Source organism: Tachypleus tridentatus, chromosome 2 (genome assembly GCF_004210375.1).
Source record: "Tachypleus tridentatus isolate NWPU-2018 chromosome 2, ASM421037v1, whole genome shotgun sequence".
NCBI classification, from domain to species: Eukaryota; Metazoa; Arthropoda; class Merostomata; order Xiphosura; family Limulidae; genus Tachypleus; species Tachypleus tridentatus.
This window is the reverse complement of record NC_134826.1, coordinates 112,020,810-112,043,906: the sequence shown is the minus strand read 5'-3', so window position 1 is coordinate 112,043,906 and position 23,097 is coordinate 112,020,810. Positions and strand designations below refer to the sequence as shown.

The 23,097-nt window shown below is 32.4% G+C and overlaps 2 protein-coding genes across 9 annotated transcripts in view; one reads left to right on the top strand and one right to left on the bottom strand.

Annotated features, from left to right (window-relative positions):
• Positions 1-805, top strand: part of LOC143244854 (ATP-binding cassette sub-family G member 8-like) — a 45,234-nt gene extending 44,429 nt beyond the window's left edge. For all 3 annotated transcript variants that reach the window (XM_076490269.1, XM_076490270.1, XM_076490267.1), the window contains one exon: positions 29-805. In XM_076490269.1, coding sequence (XP_076346384.1) covers positions 29-634 — 606 coding nt within the window. In that variant the 3' untranslated portion in view covers positions 635-805. The remainder of the gene's footprint in view (positions 1-28) is intronic.
• Positions 806-3,004: 2,199 nt separating this feature from the next.
• LOC143244855 (uncharacterized) overlaps positions 3,005-23,097 on the bottom strand; it is a 36,792-nt gene continuing 16,699 nt past the window's right edge. Inside the window, exons 1-2 of one of the 6 annotated variants that reach the window (XR_013025352.1) lie at positions 10,897-11,407; positions 3,005-4,752 (exon numbers count right to left, since the gene is read on the bottom strand). Coding sequence is in view for 3 of the 6 variants with exons in the window: in XM_076490273.1 (XP_076346388.1) it covers positions 4,291-4,752; positions 10,901-10,909 (471 nt within the window). In the remaining 3 variants the exon portion in view is untranslated. Of the gene's footprint in view, positions 4,753-7,583; positions 7,700-10,896; positions 11,408-23,097 lie in introns of those variants that run through there. The other 5 variants (XR_013025351.1, XR_013025350.1, XM_076490273.1 and 2 more) reach the window with 5 other exon arrangements.

Genomic DNA, 23,097 nt, shown 5'->3' with positions numbered 1-23,097 from the left:
AGTATAAGTATTTTCATTATTATTATAGTTAACATACAGCATGCCTTCAGCGGTTGCAGTATGTCTCGCCTACATCATTCCTGTTTACTCCATTGCTGGCTTCGAATCTGACTTCAGGATTAATATGTTTGGTATATACATTGGATATATGCTCTTATACCTATTAGCCATACGTATGCTCTCCTTAGCTCTTGGTTGGTTATTTTCCTCGCACTACCTAGCGGCAGGTGGTGTCGGCTTAATTCTGATGTTAAGTACAACCACGGCTGGATACACTGTCCACTTTACTGATTTATCAGCTGTGTTCTCCTGGTTCCAGTGGGTGTCACCTATGCGATGGACGATGGAACAAGTTGTGATTTTGGAATTCTTTGGAAAAAATGAGGGTGGTGAGTATGAAACTAAATACTTGTGTGATCGCAATCCCGTGATACAACAACAAAATAATCTACTTGTGAAGGCTGAATGTGGAATATTAAATGATGCCCATGCACTACGTTTACATGATTACCATACCACGTGGCCGCAATATCAACCAATCATTATTACCCTTGCCTTTTATATATTTTGGTTTCTGGTTTCAATTTTCATTCACCAACAGCCAAATCGATCCAATAAATCTTCAGTTAGCTAAAGCTGTCTTACGATATTTGTCAAGGTGGTTATGTATGCCTCCTTTTCTCTTAAAACGAACATGTAAAGACCTTAGAAATCAACATTTCCTTTTCAGATGATGCAATAGATAGTCATTTCTATAAAGAAGCTGTATTCCTTTCTCTGTATATAAAGATGTTTTAAAAGGCCATATCCAACTATCGAAAGAAAAGTGAATCACATTTTCATTTATTATGCTCAACAAGAGAGTTTGTATCAAATATAACAAACTAGGCATATCGAAGTTCTATTTCTTCTACTATACAAAAGTAACAAGACGTTATGCGAAACGACATTCAAATTTCCCAATGAATTTTTTGCACTCATATTTATAGATAGCCCAACTGAGGCCTAGAATTTTCCGCACAATACGAAATAATAGAATGTAATAATGCTCGAGAACAACTTAAAAGATTCTAATAACAAAAATACAACAATCGTCAAGTTGCGATGAGTGAAATACACAACGTATGATTCGCACAGTTACAAACCTGATAAATTATCGCTTCTAAAAGTAACTCCAGTTAACACTTGTGCTATGCTTAAATTAAAAGAGTCGTGAATATTTAACACCAAGCAGGATGGAACTACTGCTCAAAACAGTTGTGAAACAAAGTTTGGTCCTAGCTTCAGCTACACCCTTGTGCAAATTAATTGAAACAAATGGTCATTTTACAATATTTTCAGCATGGCGGCAGGAGTAGGCTCGCTGAACCTGTTGATTTCCTTTAATAATCATTTTTTCACACAGACGGCGTCATTAGCTGTGTTTTGCAGTACGGTCGATCTATTGTTGGGATATATGACGAAATATTGAGGAATATTACGTCATTCGAAATTGCGTTTAAAAGGCAAGGAGACCAGTCAAAAATCAACTTCTTACCAACTCAATAAAGAAAAAACGGTATCTATGGGGTCTGAAATACAAGAACTGGACGCAAGAACAATGGTGGAAGGTGTTATTCAGTGACGAGATTTATTTTTTCGTACAGGGTTAAAGAAGTCTGCATGTTTGCAGATCTCCAGGTGAGAAACGTCGATAATCTCACATCAATCAGTTGGTAAAACATTCCTTGAAGAAGATGTTTTGGGGATTTTTCAGCTACACATCGTTGAAGGCATGATGCGAGGACCACAGTACATCGAAGTTTAGCAGAGAAGAGTCGTTCCAGAATTGAAAAAAGAGATTTCCAGATGGATCTGGCATTTTTCAGCAAAATGTGGCTCCATACCACACATTGAAGCTTGTGAGGAATTTTGTGACTACAACGCGAATAAAGGTGCTGGACTGGTCTGGAAACTCTACAGACTTAAATCCTATTGAAAATATTTGGGCGCATTGTAAAGAGAGACTTTGGGGAAAAGACAGTACTGCGAAAGATAAGGTAATTGAGGCCATAATTGAGGTGTGGTACCGCAATCCAGAAATTAGTAAAGATTGCAGTCAACTTGTGGACTCGATGCCAAAGTGGATAAATGATCTTTTGAAAAATAAAGGCGGTCGTATCATATATGAGTAATTTTTGGATTCTCAGAAATAAAACGCAAAAAATTGAAAAAATCGTAATTTTCCGTCTTGTTTCAATTAATTTGCACAAGGGTGTATATAGTAAATAATGTCTGTTGAAAATCATGTATTAGGTTCAGTACGATCTTATTTGTAACCTTGCATTCATTTCGAACTTTAAAACAGTGTGCTACTCGGAACAAGTTAAAATGCATTGATTATCTTATTCACTCACAAATATTAACTCACTCAAAAAGTAGCATGAGAAGTTTATACAAGGTTATGACGTGTAAACATGTACGTTCAGTAAGACAATAATCTGTTATAGAACTACTTTGTTTATATAGTACACCTATCAACAATTAAATATTTTTAATGGAGAAATAAAGATCAGTATTAGATGAGCAACTTGGGTCCCAACCAGATGAACATTTCAGCTCTCTCGTTAACTGATTGTAAAGATGATAAACTGTATACGTTTAAGGGTATAAAAATTAGTGTTGTAGCTAGTAAACAAAATAATATTTACTTATTATATAATTAATAATGTATCTAAAACGAAGTAAACTTGAATAGACATCTTACTTCATAATTTGCTAAAATAATTACTACTTTATTTATGATGCCTGGCATGGTCAGGTGGTTATGGACATATAATTTGAAGAGGCGCAGGTTTAAATCCTAGTCCTATGAAATATGTTCCCCTTTTCAGCTATTGAGGCGTTATAATGTACCAGTCAATTCCACTATTCGTTGGTAAGAGAGTTGTCCAAAAGTGTACGGTGGGTAGTGATGACTTCACTCTCATTTTTACTGCTAAATTAGGGACAGCTAGCACCATTAGTACTCAAGTAGTTTTGCGCGATCTTCAAAACAGGCAATACATTTTTTATATATTTGTTGGTCATTAGAAAGTCAGACTAAAATAGTTTAAATAAATACTCATTAAAACTCCTTCCTGAGTTATTTCGATGATTCCTATTACCGTAATGCAGGTAATATTGAATTAGAATGAAAAATTCTTGAACAGATGTTTATACCACATTCATATATATGTGCAATCCAAAACATTTTTCAATGGAAGTAATTTTTTTTCAGCACTTCAAAAGTCATTATCAGGCTTAATTCTAAATTGTCGATGAAGGCCAATTTTCAAAAATTTATATTTAAATTATTCGAATTTTTAGAGGTTTTTAAACTACAGTCATCTATTTCCTGTGCAAAATTCCAGCATTAAGCATTGGGAATTTATATAGAGCTATTAATATATATAGTACTGAGATTAATGTTTTCCATGAAATCTTTACATCGCTTGCATCATTCTATATACTTTTAGATTTTGTGCAAAAAACATGCGAAGGAAAGGAGCATGATTTATTCAAAATTCTTGTTTATCAGCAAACAAAACTTTCGAAGAAAAGCCAGTTAACATTTTCCTACGTTTTACTATCCATAGTATTAGTTGTATTGAAGCTTCAACGATCAATTCAATGTATTGCTCAGTGAATTTGAAAGATTTCGAAAAATGACATGTTTTTAAAAACTGTCAATAGAAATCTCTGGTATTAAAGCACAATCACCATCAATCTATTTATGAATCTCAGGAATAAAAAGTAAGAACTCCGCAAGTACAAATTTTTGATACCAGCACATAATCTTCTGTAAATTACCATAGTAGAAAAAGAATATAATTTAGATTTATTAAATTATCTTCATACTAATAACGTTTTTACAAAGAAACATATAATAATCCTTTTTCATAGGTATGAAAGACTTGTTCATAAAAAAATATACACATTAGTGCATACAGTACGGACTATGAAGCTTGTTTTAGAAATATTGATTGTCAAAATATCTAAATACTTCTAACCTGAACCTCAAGAAAAATCAACAAGTATATTTTCAAGAAAAACATCTAGTTAACACATTGTCTTATTTAACATGTGCGCAAAAACAACAAGAACAAAATAATACATTAGATATATCCCATATTAATGTTTTGATGCAGTAGCCAAAGAGTGCTAAAGAATAAATCATTATACATATGTATTACCCTTAAATATATAGTAAAGGACTAGTTTCTTGAAAGTATAATTTATTATAAAAGTGAAAGAGTTTATTTTAGAATTTCACACAAATATTTCATGCTCTGAATCTGAATGAGGTCCTTGAAGATAAATTCCGGAGTCATACGACAGGGACTCATCATTACGATAATACAAAGTTCCATAAGACCTGGTACGTCGTCTATTATATTGTGGTAACATCGGGTTCGGAGAGCAACGAGAACAATCATTGCTATTTTTGGATAGATAATACTCTGAAGAGTCTAGCATACTTTTGCCACGAGGCCAAAGTGGCCGAAATTGAGTTTTTTTCAGTACATTGTGACTAGAGCATGAAGATAGTGTAGATGATGGAGATATTGTTGATGTTTGGTTATCTGCATCAGACAACGAACCTAAACAGTCGACTTCATCGTTATCGCTAATTTCTTCTGCTTCTTGCTGCCGATCTCTTAACTCAGCAATTGTGTCGTATAATGCCAACAGTTTCCGAAAGAGGTCGTTATCTTGGTCGATGAGAGTTCCCTGTAAAATAAACAATTTTAACACAGAAAAGCCATTTTTAGATATTTAGCATTTTTCATCAGAATTTGTATGGTGATGAACAAGAGAAAGCAAGCAATAAGAACAAAAATTATAAGTTTACAAGTAAAATAAAGACGAGTTACAACTTATATATTATTTTAATACCAAGAAGGGTAAAAAATTATATGATCTATCCAGAAGTTTAAGTTTTTATCTTTTGAAAAATATTTTTCAAAATGTGAGCTGTTTTCAATGGAAAATAATATAAAGTGCACCAAAATATCGTGAAGATATTTTGACATTCTAAATACAATAATTATTAGGAGAGAATGATTTAGGTTTTCTCATAGGGTAAGACCAGTAATGGGTCAGCGGTAAGATTACAGACTTATAAACACAAAAACATGAGGTTAAATTTCCTGCGGTAAACATAATTGATAACACAACGTAACTTTGCTCTTACTGATATTCCAGCAAGATAAACTGCTTGTGTAAATGTACGATAAGGTTATCAAGAGATATGCAGTGATAGATGTGTGTGTTAATTGTATTTTTGCATAAGTAAACCTTTAATCAGAAGACAAAGCTCAGAAATAGGGTATGTATACATTTTGAGCATGAAAAAGGGTCATCTTATGCGTAAAAGCTGAATAACAAATTTATAAGGAATTGGAATTTCACAGAGCTAGGTTATCAAGTTTAAACTGTAATGTATCTATTATTTTTAACTTTATTGGATATGTAAAGTATCGTTTGGTCGGAGACCTACTGTGCTTTTCTGATTGTTATTTATCTGTCTAAATAACAGTGCTGTAGAATAGTTGCCTTGGATAAAAAAATCAAATACCAAACTATAAAGAGTGTGTTTTAAAATTATCTGTGAGTCATAAAAAGTTATAAAATTATTATTTATCTCTTTCACAAATAAATCATTTTAGATTACTTCCATTCACGTTTAAAGTTAAGCCTAATACTCAGTTTACTTAAGAAGCCGGACATTTTCGTGATTTAATGAAAAATGGCTGATGGGTAGAACTAAATGTTTATTCTTTAGTTTCGTCTGATTTTTTAAAATCAATTCTAGTTGATAAATTAGAAATCAAATTATTAAAATGTTTTTTAGCGTACTTTAATCCCAAGGTGCTTGATTATCAGAGCGCTAACTAAATCACAAATAAAAGTGGTCATTTAAATTCATTAATTTTTCTAAATGGCTTATGATAGATGTCTTTCGAAAAACAATTTATAAATTCAGAATTTAAGTTTAAGTAAGCAGAATATTATATCAATCAAATATTATAATTTTGCTCTAACACATGAAAACATGTTTAGATTAAAATATTTGGTTTATGTTATTTGATTTAATACAAAGCCACACAGTATGTTCATATGGAGTTTTAAAAGTCAGACCGAATTTCAGCTGGGGTAGATGGCAACCAAGTTTTTCAAATACAGAGCTCGCAAAATAATTTAGCAGTGTATAATAAATCACAATACCATTCTGTTAGTTACAAAACTTATATAGACTTGTGTTTGACTTGAATAGGGCGTCACAAAATTAAACTATTTACAAATCTGTTCTAAATATTATAGTTTAAATTCCTGACGATCATAAAGAGTATCGAAAAATCAACAGAATAACAACTTGTTTGTTTGTTTTTGAATTTCGCACAAAGATACTCGAGGGCTATCTGTGCTAGCCGTCCCTAATTTAGGGGTGTAAGACTAGAGAGAAAGCAGCTAGTCATCACCACCCACCGCCAACTCTGGGGCTACTCTTTTACCAACGAATAGTGGGATTGACCGTCACGTTATAATGCCCCCATGGCTGAAAGAGCGAGCATGTTTAGCGCGACGGGGATGCGAACCCGCGACCCTCAGATTACGAGTCGCACGCCTTAACACGCTTGGCCATGCCGGTCCCAGAATAACAACTACAAAGAAGTTATCACAAAACTGCGTATTATTTCAGCCGACGGTGACGTTAGTTCACACATCAATAAAAATCATCTGTTCATTTTTCGAAAAACATGAAATACATGTACGAATATTGACAGTTATCCTGCTATCACACAATGTCGTTCCACTCTTTTTTGTTTTCTTCAACAAATTTCATGTTGTGCGAGAAAACGCCTATGCTGATGAAGTAATAAAAATTTCTTGATATTAATGATCGAAATCTTTAGTCAGTGACAAGTAATACTAGTTTTGCTTTGTTGCTTTTGTTCAAAAACAAACCTACTTAATAAGCTATCTTCGCTTAGTTATTAAGATCCAAGTGAATTTATAAGGTTGTCTAATGCTCCTCTTAGGAAACACATATTGTATTTCCTTAAAATGATTATTTATATTATCGCTTAATTACACTGTTTAATAGTTTTAATGCATGATAGATTTGTCGGCACTTATATTACATAAGAACAAGAGACTTGGATTCCACTTATTACGATAAAGTATTTGATGCTATTTGCTAACAAAATATTATCGAAGCTGGAATCATTGTAAAACTTAAGAGCTTCAGAGTAATCAGTTTGCATTAGTGTATATGGACTAGTGGTGGTCTAGATTTTAGCGTTCCGGTTTGTGGATTAAAGGGTTTATGATTCTTGTCCATCTACAACAAAAAAGAAACAATTTACGTAAGTAGTGTTTTGACAACTACTTTGTTTGCTGTGATCCAACTGGCTTGATAAGCTCTGGGTCAGTGGTTCTCAAACGTTTCAGGCTTGTGTACCACTTTTTGTTGGTGGTGGTGTTTTTAAATTACAAACCTAGGCCTAATTAAAAAAAAAGATAAAAACATTTAAAAAAACTCATATTTTAACACTTACCTATTAATGCAAAGAATGCGACTTTTTTTCTGGCGCTATTGAAGAATATGTGGTACCATTTTTGTTAGTTCTAAGGTATGACAATATTGGCGAGTCTGTGCAAGTAGGGAGTCAGTCTATTAAGCGAAGAGAGTAATATGTATATATATGCGTGGAAAGCTCAGATAAAGTTTATTACAAACTTGGTGACCTTTTTTGTATTAACTGTGTTGTGTATCACCGACATTAATTCCACATACTGCAGTTTGACAATCCCTACTTTAGATTGAACGAAACATGTCGGCAATGAATATTGCAAACAACATGATGTGGATAAAATCCTATTATTATGCATTCTTATAATTCTTAAACATCTCTAAGGAACTGGATAAATAATACAGTGCTAAAAAGATAAAAAGCCTAATATTAATGACTTATGACAAGTACAATTAATATCAGATAATGTTTGAGAAAACACAACATCTGATTAGGCAGTTTCAAAATGATTTGGGATTTGGGAGCATAAACATTAAATTGACTGCAAGGAATTGACCACAAAGACAAAAACTGACGCATTACTTCTTTGCATTCTATCATTTATTATTTTATCTGCCTGCCCCAAAACAACTTTAGTAATCATTTAATCACATTTAGTAAAAACTGATCAAGAGACTTTGATCCGCCTGCATGACTTTCTGTTACTGGCTTTCTGCAATTCTAATTCATTATAAATTTTGTTTCAGGTAACTTTATCCTTAGCTTTTAATAGCATGAAACACTATGACACAAATTCAATTGTTGGCTAGCACAAATACTACTGAAAAAAACAACAACATGTAGACAAATACTTTACTTTGATTTGAAAAATAAACGTCTACTAGCACGTTTTTTTTTGTTATTGTCGTTTTAAGTGTAAAAGTTAGCGCGACACGAGATAATCATCCAGAAAAAATCAACATGTTTTACAAGTACTCAACAGTTTAATAATTGGGAGTAACTCCACTTTGCCCCAGAATTCAAAGAAAGCTCACTTTTCACGTGTTGCTAAATGATGTAGGTCACACTTTAACATGGTTACCAACAAATAAATGTGGTATTATTTTTTCTTTTCAACTAAAATTACAGGTAAAGAAGAAAGAAATGACATTGTTCTAAACATCTTGTCCTCAATAACATCATTCATACTAATATTACGCTTTCTTCCCTGTAACAGATTTACTAGTGTTTGTTTTAGTAAAATATACTTTTAGAAATACATGTAACTTATAGTGTTATGGAATTCCCGTTTATTCTCTGAATTTACAGAAGAACCTTGACTGTAAAAACTAACCATATGTTTTATATTGTTACCAAAAGAAATTTCTAGAACTTCGTCTTAACGTGTATAAACCGACAAGCGGAAAATTAGTTTTATATTGTTTGTTTGCTAGGGTTAGTATATTATAATCCTCGGAAGCTAATATTGAGATTATCGCCTATTAATCTGGAATGTACAGATACTTGACTAGGAACGTTTATAGATTAAGAACATTACAAACCGTTTTAATTTCAATGAATTAATTTCATACATTAATATTTCTACACGGGAATTGCGTATCTATGTCTATGAAAACCTCATGTGTGAGTAGCGAGATATAGCTTACCTGTTAAATGAACTATACCGATATCAACTTGAAATTAATTTGGTCATCGTAAACCATCCATAAAATATTCAGTTTCAGACCAGATAGGAGACATTATTGTTTGCGAGTTTGTAAAAATTTTGCACATAAATCGTTATTATGAACTGTATTGCTGTTTGTATGTAAAAATATATTTATGTTAAGAAAGAAACTTGTGTGCATCAATCTTGTTAGCAAATATCATAAATTTGATAAATATCTATATTTAATCAACTTCTGTATTCAAATCGTAATACGTAATATAATAAATCGGAAACTTGTCCGAGTTAAACCGTAATGTTTAACACCTCATATTCAAATTAATTCGAAAACCGCAAGCTGATAATAAAAGTCCCTCAGTGGGACAACGGTAAGTTTAAGGACTTATAATGCAAAAATCCAAAATTAGATTTCCCGCGATGAACACAGGAGATATTCCAATATGGCTTTATTCTAAAACAAACATCAACAGATGTCTAAAATATATTCATTAAAAGTAAACAAAAAATAGATAAATAAAATCGACTGTTGTTGCTTCTAAAGTTATATAACACCATGAGAACATAAAACTGATAAAATCGCATTAAGTGACGCTTGATAGCCTAAGTCTAATTTTATGACAAGCATTTTATTTATTTAAAACATGCAATTAAGACAACCATATTTAAAGTTGATTTTTAAATATAACATGATATTATAAAATCAGTTTTCATGAAATCATACATAATCTAACCTCTTATAATTATCCATTTGGAACCAAACACTAAGTAATTATAAATTTGTATATGAATCTAGCCATCAGTGGGTTTACAGGTCTTCAGTACGGTAGTTAAATTCATTAGAGATATTTCTGATACAAATCTCTCTGATGGAAAAGGTAAGATTCCATTCAAAAAGTGATAAACAAAATCCTAATATAATTAGATACACTATAAGAGCGGTAACATTTAACATTGTCCAAATTAATTTTTTTTTTTTTGCAAGACCAATCGCTTTAACTACAGGTTATTTGAATACTTAAAGATCTCTGAAAGCAACTTAGATGTCAAGTTTTATAGACAAACAAATAGACGAAAAACACGTGGAGGTGAAATTAATTGTATAAATGTTTATATTAAAAAAAGTATCTTCTAATTTCACTGTTTCGAAAGTTTAATGTGTTATGTTAATATCAGGCAACGTAGACTGTATAAACTAAGATATGTATTTTTAATTAACTCCACAGTCGCTAACAATACCGTGTCCTGATTAGATCAGATCTGTGGATTCTAACAACTCGGATCACACCAGCCAGTAATCTCACATCATTATCAGAGTCACATCTTTTCCAACAGCTATCAACTTTATACAGTGATCATATAAATTTTCTGTTTTCAGTCAATAATCAGACATTTAGCAATTTCATATTTTGAACTGATAAGGTAAGTAGTTTCGATTAAGTACTAGATCTTAGGTTATATCCATAACATGACCAGCCGTGTTTTACGTTTAAAAATATTGGTCACCCCTGTCAAATCTCATATCATAGTCACATAGGACCTGCAGTGTCCGGGTAATTCTTACTCTCATTAACACATTTAAAATGTTTATAATGTGAATAAATTATTTGTGAAAGGGATTAAAGTATCGAACGAAACATAAAACAAAACTTGTCTAAATATTCCACAACTCACCTACCACAGTCATGACATTTATAGGTGAGTAATATCAAACATTACGAGTAGTGACTCGTTGATACTACTTGCCAGTGGTTGTAGATCCAGAAACAAGCCTGTCTTATTCATACTAGTACTTTATGTGCGTTATTCTCTAAAGTTGTTATATTAATTTTCAACTGTCCTGTCAATGAGCTGATACTTGTTTCATAGTTTAAGTTACTTCTAAAGACAGGTTTGTGACTGCGTGCAGCGGAAAGCGTAAACCAAAGACTTAAGAACGTGAGCCATGCACGATAGCCCGTGCAAAAATCGAAAGATAAGAAGCTTTATTGATACTGGCTACAAGTTTTATGCCATACGTAACGGGAAAGAACACCTTGTGAGAAAGCGAAATGACCCAACCCAACTTTGTCGTGTTCATTGTTTCAGCTGATTTTCTTTGCTGTGTGTCAATAAACAACCTTAATTTCTTTTTTGAGTGGAACACTTTACCTAAATTTTCTATGCTTATTTTAAATAAGCGAGATCCGATTCACTTTCACTGATATTATCCCACAATCCTTGATTCGAGCACAGATGACGTTTAAGATTGTGCACGTGCAGAACGTGATTCCGTATATTTTTAACCATTGTTATTTAACCTAATAAAATGTCAAATTGTAACAATACTTCATCCAAACGTTGGAATGATTATGTCGATTACAGTGAATTTATTTTATCAATCATAATTTACTGAAATTTTAACGTTCTGAGCCTTAAATCAATGCCTTACGTCAGCGTATTTTTTGTTTGTTGTTTTCTAGTTTCACGCAGACCAATTACTTAGACTCTTCTTTGAAGCGTTTATAGGTATTTGGTACTAGTTTGTTTTTTTGAATTTCGAGCAAAACTACACGACCGCTACCTGCGCAACCGTCCCTAATTTCGCAGTGTAAGACAAGAGGGAAGGCAGCTAGTCATTACCACCCACGGCCAACTCTTGAGCTACACTTTTACCAACAAATAGTTAAATTGATCGTCACATAATAACGCCCTCACGGCTGAAATGGCAAACATGCTTGTTGTGACGAGGATTCGAACCCGCAATCCTCGGATTACGAGTCAAGCGCCCTAAACTCCTGGCCATGCCGGACCAGTAGCTTGTTCAACGCTAAAAATAAATAAATAAAGTAAAAGGGACATAGAGTTCGCAGAAAATCCAGTAGAAGTGCATTGTTAAAATTTGAATTCATGCGAGTGACATGAACAACTCTATTTTATTGATTAATAAGCAAAAACATATTGTTATAACGCTCTTTAACCACAGTGTGGTATCGCCTGTTCACCCATGCTGATCAAGTAGAACGCAAAACATTTGGAAGTTGACAACTAGACACAAGAAACAATCACACTCGACAATTGATCGGTGTGTTTTTGATATTTTCAGTGAACATTCATGCAACTCAGTTAAACTGCTTTAACATAATATGCGCAGAAAATGATACGGGTGTAAATGGTTATGAGAAAAGCAACCAAAAAAAAATGATGCTTTCGCTGAACCAACTGCTTATACTTATTTTCAAAATATTCGTGTGGCCTTCGTTATAACACAGTATGTTTTATTTATATTAGAATCTAAGTTCTTTCTAAGATGGAATGTTTATGAAATTTCTGCTTTGTTTGTTTGTTGATTTTTGAACAAAGTTGTTCAAAAGTTATTTGCATTTGCCATTCATAATTTTGTAGTATTCAAGTAAATAGAAGGCCTTTGGTCAACACCATCCACCATCATTCCGGGGCTACTCTTTCACCAGCGAATGTTAGAATTGACCGTCACGTTGTAATTTCCACGGTTGAAAGGCCGAGCGTGTTGAACGTTGCGATTTGAACCGGCAATTTGCCAATTGCGAATCGACTGCTCTAACCACCCGGCCATGTCTGGCTATACTCTCCGAAAACATTCTGGTTATAATATTTCTTGTTTTAATACTGATCTTTATACAAGTTTTGAAACCTAAATATACCATGGTAATTTACACAAAAATACAGTCGAAGGCGGATCATTAACTCTTTTTTTACTGATTGTCTACAAAACTCAGAGATCTGAAAGTGCATCATACAATACTACAGAATCGCAAAGTAACCCAGAACAGAAAATAGAAAGTAAACTTACTACAAAGTCGCTGTTACCTTTTAATTTGACATTATACAATATTTTTTTATTGTTTACCTGTACATATGTAAGCGGTTTTACATAAACTATATGTTTACCCTTGCAGTAGGAATTGGTATGTGGTTTCAGATTCATCAAACAATGAATCGAAGTATCACAGTTTCATAAGGTCCTCAGAAACGTCTTTGGATGAGATTTAAGATAACGACAAAAAACAGGCTCTTCAGACAAAAACCCATTAAGATAGGAATGGAAATAATGTATATATAATAAAGAGCCAAATAAGCATTACAAAAACTGTACATTCCGTTGTCACCTGGCCCATCATAAAGATTTGCCAAGACCATAACTCTGACTAAATATCTCTTAGAAAGTATAGCGGAACAATTGAACAGGTACGTTAAAAACAACCCCCCAGTAAGCTAGCGGTATGTTTATAGTCTTCTGACCTTAAAATCCTGAGTTAGATTCTCTCTAGTGGACAGAACAGAGAGCCTGTTTATTAACTTTGAGCTAAAAACAAACGGACGAATAAACATTAACAAAAAAACATGATACTTCTTTTAGAATAAGCAACCAAAATAGGTAAATATGCATAAGCAACTTAAAGACGTTTTGAGTAAGTTATGAGCTAAAAGCAGTAAGTACAAATGGTTTTTATGCAAAGACAATCGAATGAATTTACACTTAACAGATAAGGATGTTTTCTAATTCAAGAAAAGCTATTTCATGCAAAAAATATAATTTGAACAAGAGCAGCTAAAATACTGAAAACCGACGGTCGCGGGTTCGAATCCCCGTCACACCAAACATGCTAGTCCTTTCAGCCATGGAAGCGTTATAAAGTGACGGTCAATCCCACTATTCGTTAGTAAAAGAGTAGCCCAATAGTTGAGAACGGGTGGTGATGACTAGCTGCCTTCCCTCTAATCTTACACTGCTAAATTAGGGACTACTAATGCAGATAGCCTTTGTGTAGCTTTGCGCGAAATTTGGAACAAACCCTTTTATTTGTTTGAGTGCTCAGTTTACTCTGTTATAATCTGATAAATTAGGCAATTAATCATATTAAAACCTTACTACTTGTTGTAGGTACATTTCAATAACTACCGTCAAAAGTGTTTTGCACATATGATTCAGATTAATAAAGTTACTGAATGACAATAATCTAAATGATATTGTTAAAAAGTATGATCATGAAATTCCATTCCATACCACTAACAATGATTTTTTCTATACTTCTCCATTTCCGAATTATTTGCCTGACAATGTACTTCTGAATCACCCTGTATATTTGTTTCACGCAAACTCTCGATCGTTCGAAATACCAATACTGTCAGTATAGATTTATAGCTGTAGGCATAAATCACTGCCCATTTCAAAGAAGGATATTTGTGTAATGAAGTTGTTAAACAGTACTGAACTAAAAGACACAACATTTCACAGAATGTGGGTAAATTTGTAAAGTACAAATATTTAGAACCACAAAAAGCCCAAAGCCACACACCAAAACAATTAGGAGTAACAACCCTTATTCGCAAACCATTATTTCAACTATATTTTTCTATAGTTGAAAAAGAAAACCTTCTAATTGAAAACTGTAATGTATTCAAGCTAGGTCTATGTCTTGGTATCGTTAACATGGTAATAAACAAGAATTTAAGTTTGACGAAGACTTACAACCTTTCAACTGCACCACGAAACCATCACCGTTTTATTAAGAAGAAACTAGAATCATAGTAATGAGATTCGATCACAATAAAGTAAGAACTGATGCAGTTCCAATGGGCTTTTGTGTCCTCGGTTTGCTGAACCGTAGCTTTAGATGCGAACATTCATGCACAGTAGAGTCTATAAAAAGTTTGTCAAGATGTGCATTAAGAGTGACCTCACCATCCTTGCACAAGCTTGTTACAACAAAAATTGTTATTTCAAGTAACCATGGCAATCAAAGTGAGTATGATCGACGATAGAAAAATTAAAGGAAAGTACTTTACCTTGATCATCGTTTGTACGAAGTTTAATTAATATATAGTAATATATAAATATTAGTGAAATTTAATAATTATATCTAAATGAAGCTAAATAAATAAACAAAATCATGAGGAAGGACTGCGCTAAAAACAGCAAATCTGAACCTCTGATATATTACATCATAACCATAAAATTTTCAAGCCATAAGCCAAAACACATTAACACGATTTTCTTTTTTAAATACGCTGCATATTTAAAAAAGAAAAGGATCTTAGGGTACAAGCTACAACATGAGATTATAAAATTTTAATGTGTTTTGATTTATGGCTTGAAAATTTTATGGTTTTAATATATAAATATATATAATGCCATCTTCTCAGTGGGTGCAGCGTTTTTTGTCTAATTTCTCTTTGTTTCGGCTTGTTTTTGAGTTATAACAAACTAATATATATATAAACGTAAAATCTTCTCAATTATAGACCATGAACAAAACAATAATATTAAATAAAACTATTATTTTCAATATCAAAAGTTTCACATTGTGTTCTAACAGCTCGAATTGTTCCTTGATTTTTTTTCAGAACGAGCTGATACTTTTAAAAAAAAACTACTATATTATTAAGTTTTGTCATAAAAATAAGTGAAGTGCGTTTTGTTTACAGTAGATTTGAAATTACATATGTTGGGGTAGTTATAAGTAAGAGACTGTAATCATTAAAACTTTGTGAAGATGTCTCGTTTTCTCGGCTTTTCAGTCTCACATGCTGATAGTTTTGTGAATAAAATAATTGCTACGAATTGAATTTAAAATGCTTGAAATGAAATTTTTGTTTGCCAGTAAGCAAAAAGCTACGCAATGAAATCTGCACCCTGCACCCACTGTGATTATCGAAACCCAAACTTTATGTCATAAGCCCCCAGACTTCCTATTGAGATACGGGGAAGGGGGGTTAAATTGTATAAACATGTGTTTCCATGCTATTACTTATGTGGTTAGACTATTGGAAAATCCGATTGAATACGAAGAACATATGAGGTGTGAAAACAAACAAAACATCGGAGAGAGGTAATCCAATGTGACACTGACTTCCTGCTGATCACATAATTCGCTGTAAACCTTCTTCCATGCTAGAAAGTATTACTCTTTTTTAAGTTTGGTATTTATAAAACGGAGTTCAGGTATTAGATCAAATTACTGCTTGTAAAACAATCCGTAGGAAATGTTCGAAATATTGATAGATTTACTTGTGCTTTTCGTAATCACACACTTCAGTGTTTGCGATAGAAAGTCTGTTTGTGACTCATACTGTGATGACGGTTGCAAGTGGTCACGCTTAGTGTTCCACACTGTACATTTGATACAACCCACTGGTTTGAGACATAACATTACAAGTGGCAGTTCCGGTAACAGGTCACAAAGTTTCTACGAAGAACAAGACGGTCAAAAGAAAACCACATAGTACAGGTAAATTTTGCCCTCAAAAACACGTTACTAAACAAAAGAGATAGCGTAGACAATGAGATCCAACGTGAACTATTTACAATAACACAAGATCTCGAGTCTAACTTAAAAAAAGAAGCAGGAAGTTTAACACAACAATATAGAAATAATTACTTCAAGAAGTGTCCACCAGTAGAATAGATGCCTGGTTGAAGTGTCAGAGTTATTTATTAGTCGCTCAATAAATGTTTAACGGAATCTTCAAAAAACGAATTAAAACTGTATGTGGTGAAACAATAACGTTGATTAACTTTAATTAACAGCTACAAGCAGCAAGAAGATCAATTAATCCACGATGGGTTCAATCAGAATCATAGCAAATCATAATGAAAACAGTACAATGCATACAGTGATAAGTTATTATTCCCAAAATTCAAATAATTTTAAAAAAACAATCAGGTTCAGTTTATTACAGTAGAAGTATAACGTTAAATTCGTCTTAACCATCGTTTAATTCTTACTTTATTGTACACTGAAACAATCATTTTACTCCATCATCTTTTTCATATTGCTTCACTATTACCAGACTTCAGATCGTTCTTGTACACCTTCGGATGTTACTCTACTATAACTCAATCATCTTAATATAACAATAGATCAAGCTATTTTACTACATCTGAAGCACATTTAATTCTTTCGTAGCGCTAGATATGTAGTTCATTACACTTTCAGTCCATACATTAATAGACCTATTATACTCCAGTGTTCTGAATAAAGAAGTAATTCTCCACAGCTTGATGTTTTACTATTTTAAAGTGAAAAATTGTAAGTGTTTCAGTTTTTCATCATTGGTTAAAAAAGACCTTAAATAATATAAATTTGAGATAATTATTAGGCATTGATAACAGCTTAAAATGAAATTCATATCTGTAAGTAAGTGTATTTTACTATGTTATTCATTAGTTTCCATGTTATAAGCTAGTAAACGTAAATTCTTGAACAAGTCAGAATTATTAACCTTTTATGCTGAAAGATTTCCAGAAATAACCGTCTTTTATCACTTTCAAACGAGAAAGATACAGGTTAATATAGCCTTGATTAGAAAACTTTAAACTGGCAATATTTCGTAATCGTATTATAAAATGTAACATGAAAACCGAATGAAAGAATGTAATAATTATATTATCTAATGTGATTAGAAGTATTTGTTTGTTTTTGAATTTCTCGCAAAGCTACACGAGCGCTATCTGCCCTAGCCTTCCCTAATTCAGCAATGTAAGACCAGAGGGAAGGCAACTAGTCATCACTACCCGCTGCCAACTCTTGGGCTATTTTTTTACCAAAGAATAGAGGGATTGACCATCACATTATAAAGCTCCTACGGCTGAAAGGGCAAACATGTTTGGTGCGACGGGGATTCGAACCCACGACTCTCAGTTTACGAGCCGAACGCCTTAACCTACCTGGCCATGCCAGGCCTAATTAGAAGTAATTTTCCTCGTATTCACTTGTTGATTTTCTACAATTAATGAGTGATTATATTTTTTTCCACTATTTTGTAACATGAAACAGAACAAAATGAGCAATAAGCAGAACTCAGACTGGGTTATATACAGGATATTATGATAAGTAGGAAATATGAAATACTGAACTTAATAATACTGGAAAAACATAAAATGTTTCATAACGTTATACATGTTTTTATTTTTATAGCATAATTTTTAACTTTTCTCGGTACAAATACAAATGTAGAAAGATTTTGCAGGTTAAAGTATTTCTAAAGATTCAAATAATTATAGTTAGTCCATGATAAACATTATTTATTGAATTCAATGTTATTTAATGATCCAAATAATCCTCGAAATAGTCTACTTTCAAACGTTCACTCGCAAGCGTATCAAGTGACTATAAGACAATATTCTGAACATTATTGTTACTTTACTACAGTCAGTGTTTTTCTTTAGGGATTAATTTTAGATAAAAAAAAGAAAAAAAAGATTGAAAGCCATCATTAGTTTCAAAGTTGCACGAGGTGTTTAGCCGCAGATAAGTGGCGCATAAAACAACTGTTGTTGTTGTTTCAAGTACAGACTTTTCGCTCATAGCTTTGTCATCTCTTGAAGAATCAGGAGGCCAAACCATTTAAACTGATCTATTTGTATCACGCCCAAGTATCATAGGATGTTAATTTACTCTAATCCTGCCAAAAAGAATTTCAAGTTATGTCAGGTGGTAGATTTCCTGATGAGAAATAAAATCGAATCGGGTTTACGCGTGCTTCATGCTTAGTATTGCTGCCACAAAAAATAAAGCTAATAAGAAAGAAAAAAATAGTCTTATTGATTAATCTGATATTCCTTGTTCCTGGAAGTATTCATGTTCAAACAAATAAACAAATCGAGATTAACCACATGAGAGTAACAGAAGATATTTCAATACATTTATTGAAATGCATGTTCAAATAAAAACAAAATTTCCATAATAATAAATCTATCTTGACCTTAATTATTAGGTAACTATACTTTGGTTTTTAAATTTCCTGTGTTATGGCTTTCCAGAAACAATATACTGTTTACCTTAACATGAGGTAACTTTTCCTGCAGATAGAAAGTTAAAAGTTAAAATAAAACCATAATATAAAGTTTCAAACTGAACATAAAAAGGTGTGTAAGGTTACGTGATAAAACGATTTAAAATTCTTACTTTCTAATCAAAAAGTAATTTATAGCAAAAGTTAACGTAAATTTCAATTTCTTCATGTTCATTTCCAAAGCAGAATTTGTTCAAGGCTACCATGTACCCCCACATTGTTTCTAGAGCGCTACCTTGAAAAAGCGGTTTCTCAATTGGCCTCATACCCAGTACTTGTTCATTACTGAACTTATTATACGAAGGCCTCATTGTTAACAGATAGGACACGTGTAGTTTGAGAATGATTTTAGATTAGATTACTTGCTGAAATGGTGTGTGTTTTTTATGTTCAATCATTTTTGTTTCTTTTTTTCGTAATAAATACATTAAGCACAGTCATCATTTGAGATTCTGTTAATAACAATTCAAACTAGCAGTTATATGAAATACGAAATCGAATCAGTTGTAGTTACTACAATATTGTGAAGCATGAAGAAAATTTATATTTTGGATTTCAAAGGTTACTCTTTAAAGGAGCTTTTTGTAATAATTTTTATTGCATGCTAAGTAGAAAACGTATCATAAAGACAACTAAAGCTTATGAAATATTATCAAAATTCTTATAACACACAGGGCTATTGCATTCTTAACTGGAAGAATAAAAAGTTAAAATAAAACGTAATGCTTTAATTTAAATTTATCTATCTACTCTCTAGCATCTAGTGCTATCAAACATTTATCTTCATGTTATACTCAACTTCAATGTCCTTTGACTTCAGTATAAGTTGGCAGTAAAAAAACAAAGGCGGAAGTTTTTGGTAAAACAGGCAAAATAAAAGGATGAAGATTTAAATACGAATAGGCGAGCATATTTGTTTCGTTCTCTTAGACCAACGTGTTGATTCTTTGATTAGTGCTTGGACATAAAATACATTGTGTTAAAGTGTTTACTGTGCTAATGCATGTAGCCCTCGTGTAGCTCTGCTCGAACTTCAAACCAATCAAACAAACTAATGCTCAAAAGGATATATTTGCTTTTTGTTAGCTTAAGCTTTCCTATTATAATATGTAAATAATTCATTTTATTTTTCTGGCCAAGCGTGTTAAGGCGTACGACTCGTAATCTGAGGGTCGCGGGTTCGCATCCCCGTCGCGCCAAACATGCTCGCCCTTTCAGTCGTGGGGCGTTATAATGTGACGGTCAATCCCACTATTTGTTGGTAAAAGAGTAGCCCAAGAGTTGGCGGTGGGTGGTGATGACTAGCTGCCTTCCCTCTAGTCTTACACTGCTAAATTAGGGACGGCTAGCACAGATAGCCCTCGAGTAGCTTTGTGCGAAATTCCAAAACAAACAAACAAACATTTTATTTTTCACTCTTCTCTGCCAGATTTTGTTTAATTAGTGTATTTTCAGTATAGACTCAACTACAGAGGGCTGTGGTGTAAAAGTCAAACAGTAACCACCAGTAAAGTGAGAAAATATATAAATGTTTTACGTGAATTCTCAAAGTTGTCTTTGACAGTTAAGGACAATCAGTATCATAATCTGACAACCTTGTTTTCTGAAATAAGACGTACTTAGTATAATTATAAAATTCAAACCAAAAGTAAGAGTTTTATCAAAATAATATTAAAATATATCTCGTTGCTCTGTATGAACACTGAGTGACAATATTTGTTAGAAAACAAAACAGTTTTAGTATGTACCATTCATTATTCTATATGTAATATGAAAAATATTAAAATTTATTGTTAAGATTGATCACAACTGTTGGTATTGCTTATAAATAAATGCTAACACGATGCATTATACATAAAAACCACAAATACAAATCCTAGCATAAAGAATGCTACATTACCACGTCGAAAACCCACGTCTTTGTAAACTGCAAAAGATACCACATGAAGGAGGATAATCAAACCACAGATTTTAGCGGTATAACTCTCTAAACTTATCGCTGTCCAACTATATAACATAAAGGTTGCTTCAACTGCCAAGTTTAGTGATTATTGTTTAAATCTTATCCCAACAGGAACGTAGAGAGGGAACCCACAGTACATGACGAGACCTTCTTAAAAACAACAAAACATTTCATTATGATAGATTTTCATATTAAATTAAGGCTCCGTGTCACTTTGTTAAGTACCTCGTGATGAGGGGAGAGGGGGGAGTCAGTGGTAAGTTTATTGTTTTAGAACGCTAAGTTCCGGTGACCAGAATATTGATAGCCCATTTGTAGCTTTGGGCTAAAAACAAATCTTAATATATAGAGACTTGTAAAAAGCAAAAAATAAAATAAAAAATTCGACACCTTTTAGTAAACCTAGGTAAAGTTAAAACCATTATTTAAATCTATACACTGAATAGATTTAATTGAATAATTTGTACAATTGAATTAGTTTGTACAATTAAATATAAGAGAATTGCATATGTCTCAGCGATATGAAGATTATTTTAAAATTATTGTTTCCATCTTTATATTTAGGCAATTTATGAATAAAAGAAGTGGAAAAAAAGTCCTGCTGAAAAAGAAAAAAATTAAATGGTAGTTAATCCACTAGGATGTCGAGGTGTTCCTATCTTCGAAATTGAAAAATCGTTTTATCATTAAATAGATTTATGTAACAGAATGTTTATTCCTCATCAATCAGATATGTATTTTTCGAAATCATATGATAAAGACATCGATCGTATTCAGTGAATCAAATAAAATATTGTTTTATTTAGCATTCTGCAATTAACATAATATTTCCCTACATGTATTAAAGATAAAAAATAGAAACTGGATAAAGTAACACTTTTGCTGTAAATATAAGCAACTAATTATTTCAAGGTAGGAAAATCTTTCATATATTGTAATTTCCAAAGCTTTGTGAATAAATTGCTTAGATAAACTTAGGTGTATTCCTATTTGGAAATTTATAATTTTTATTAATTCATAAAAATATATAGAACAACATATGTTTATTGATAAACACTTAAATTACAGTGTAGTTGGCTTGAAAAATACCTATTCAATCAAATCTCAAGAAATTATTTTGAACTTAAGAACAAAATAATTTCATTATTATGTTACCCTGGCCTGGCATGGCCAAGCGCGTAAGGCGTGCGACTCGTAATCCGAGGGTCGCTGGGTATACACCAGCCGTGGGGGTGTATAATGTGACGGTCAATCCCACTATTCGTTGGTAAAAGAGTAGCCCAAGAGTTGGCGGTGGGTGGTGATGACTAGCTGCCTTCCCTCTAGTCTTGCACTGCTAAATTAAGGACGGCTAGCACAGATAGCTCTCGAGTAGCTTTGTGCAAAATTCCAAAACAAACAAAACAAACAAATTATGTTACCCTGAATTTCAACGTCATAATCATATAAATGTTAAAAGACTCCGTTGAATAATAATGTCATAACTAATCATGTACAAAGAAAGTCGCTCCTTAAATCAAATAAAACAATCACTCAGAAACTAGAATAAAGTTCTGAACTCGATTTTCCTAACTATTCAGGTATTCATCTGATTTGGTATCAATTGATGTGATATTAAATAACTCATAAGCAATCAGTTGTTTGGAGAGTTTCCTAAAGTTTCAAACTATTACCGATTATGTGTAAAAGTAATTTAAAATTTAACATTATAGCTGATCATGTATTTAAAATATTTTACAGCTTAGCATTATGGCCAATTAGGTGTTAAAAACACCTTCTGTTTTGACTAGAACTCTTCTTATGTTTAGTATCATAATCAAACAGACATTCTACTAATTCTTATAGTATTTAATTAAAATATAAAATGATATTTAAATTATCGTATAAAAAGAACGCTGACATCAGCTGTATTATTATAACTAATCAAACTCTAGAAACTGTCTTCCAGATTTCAATACCATATCCAATCATATGCCAAAAATATGTTTTATGTAGTTACCATAGAATTATGAAAAAAAGTTAATTGAATTAGACTATCATAACTAATCAAAAGAAAGTAATATTATTATTATTACTACCATAATTAACCATATATT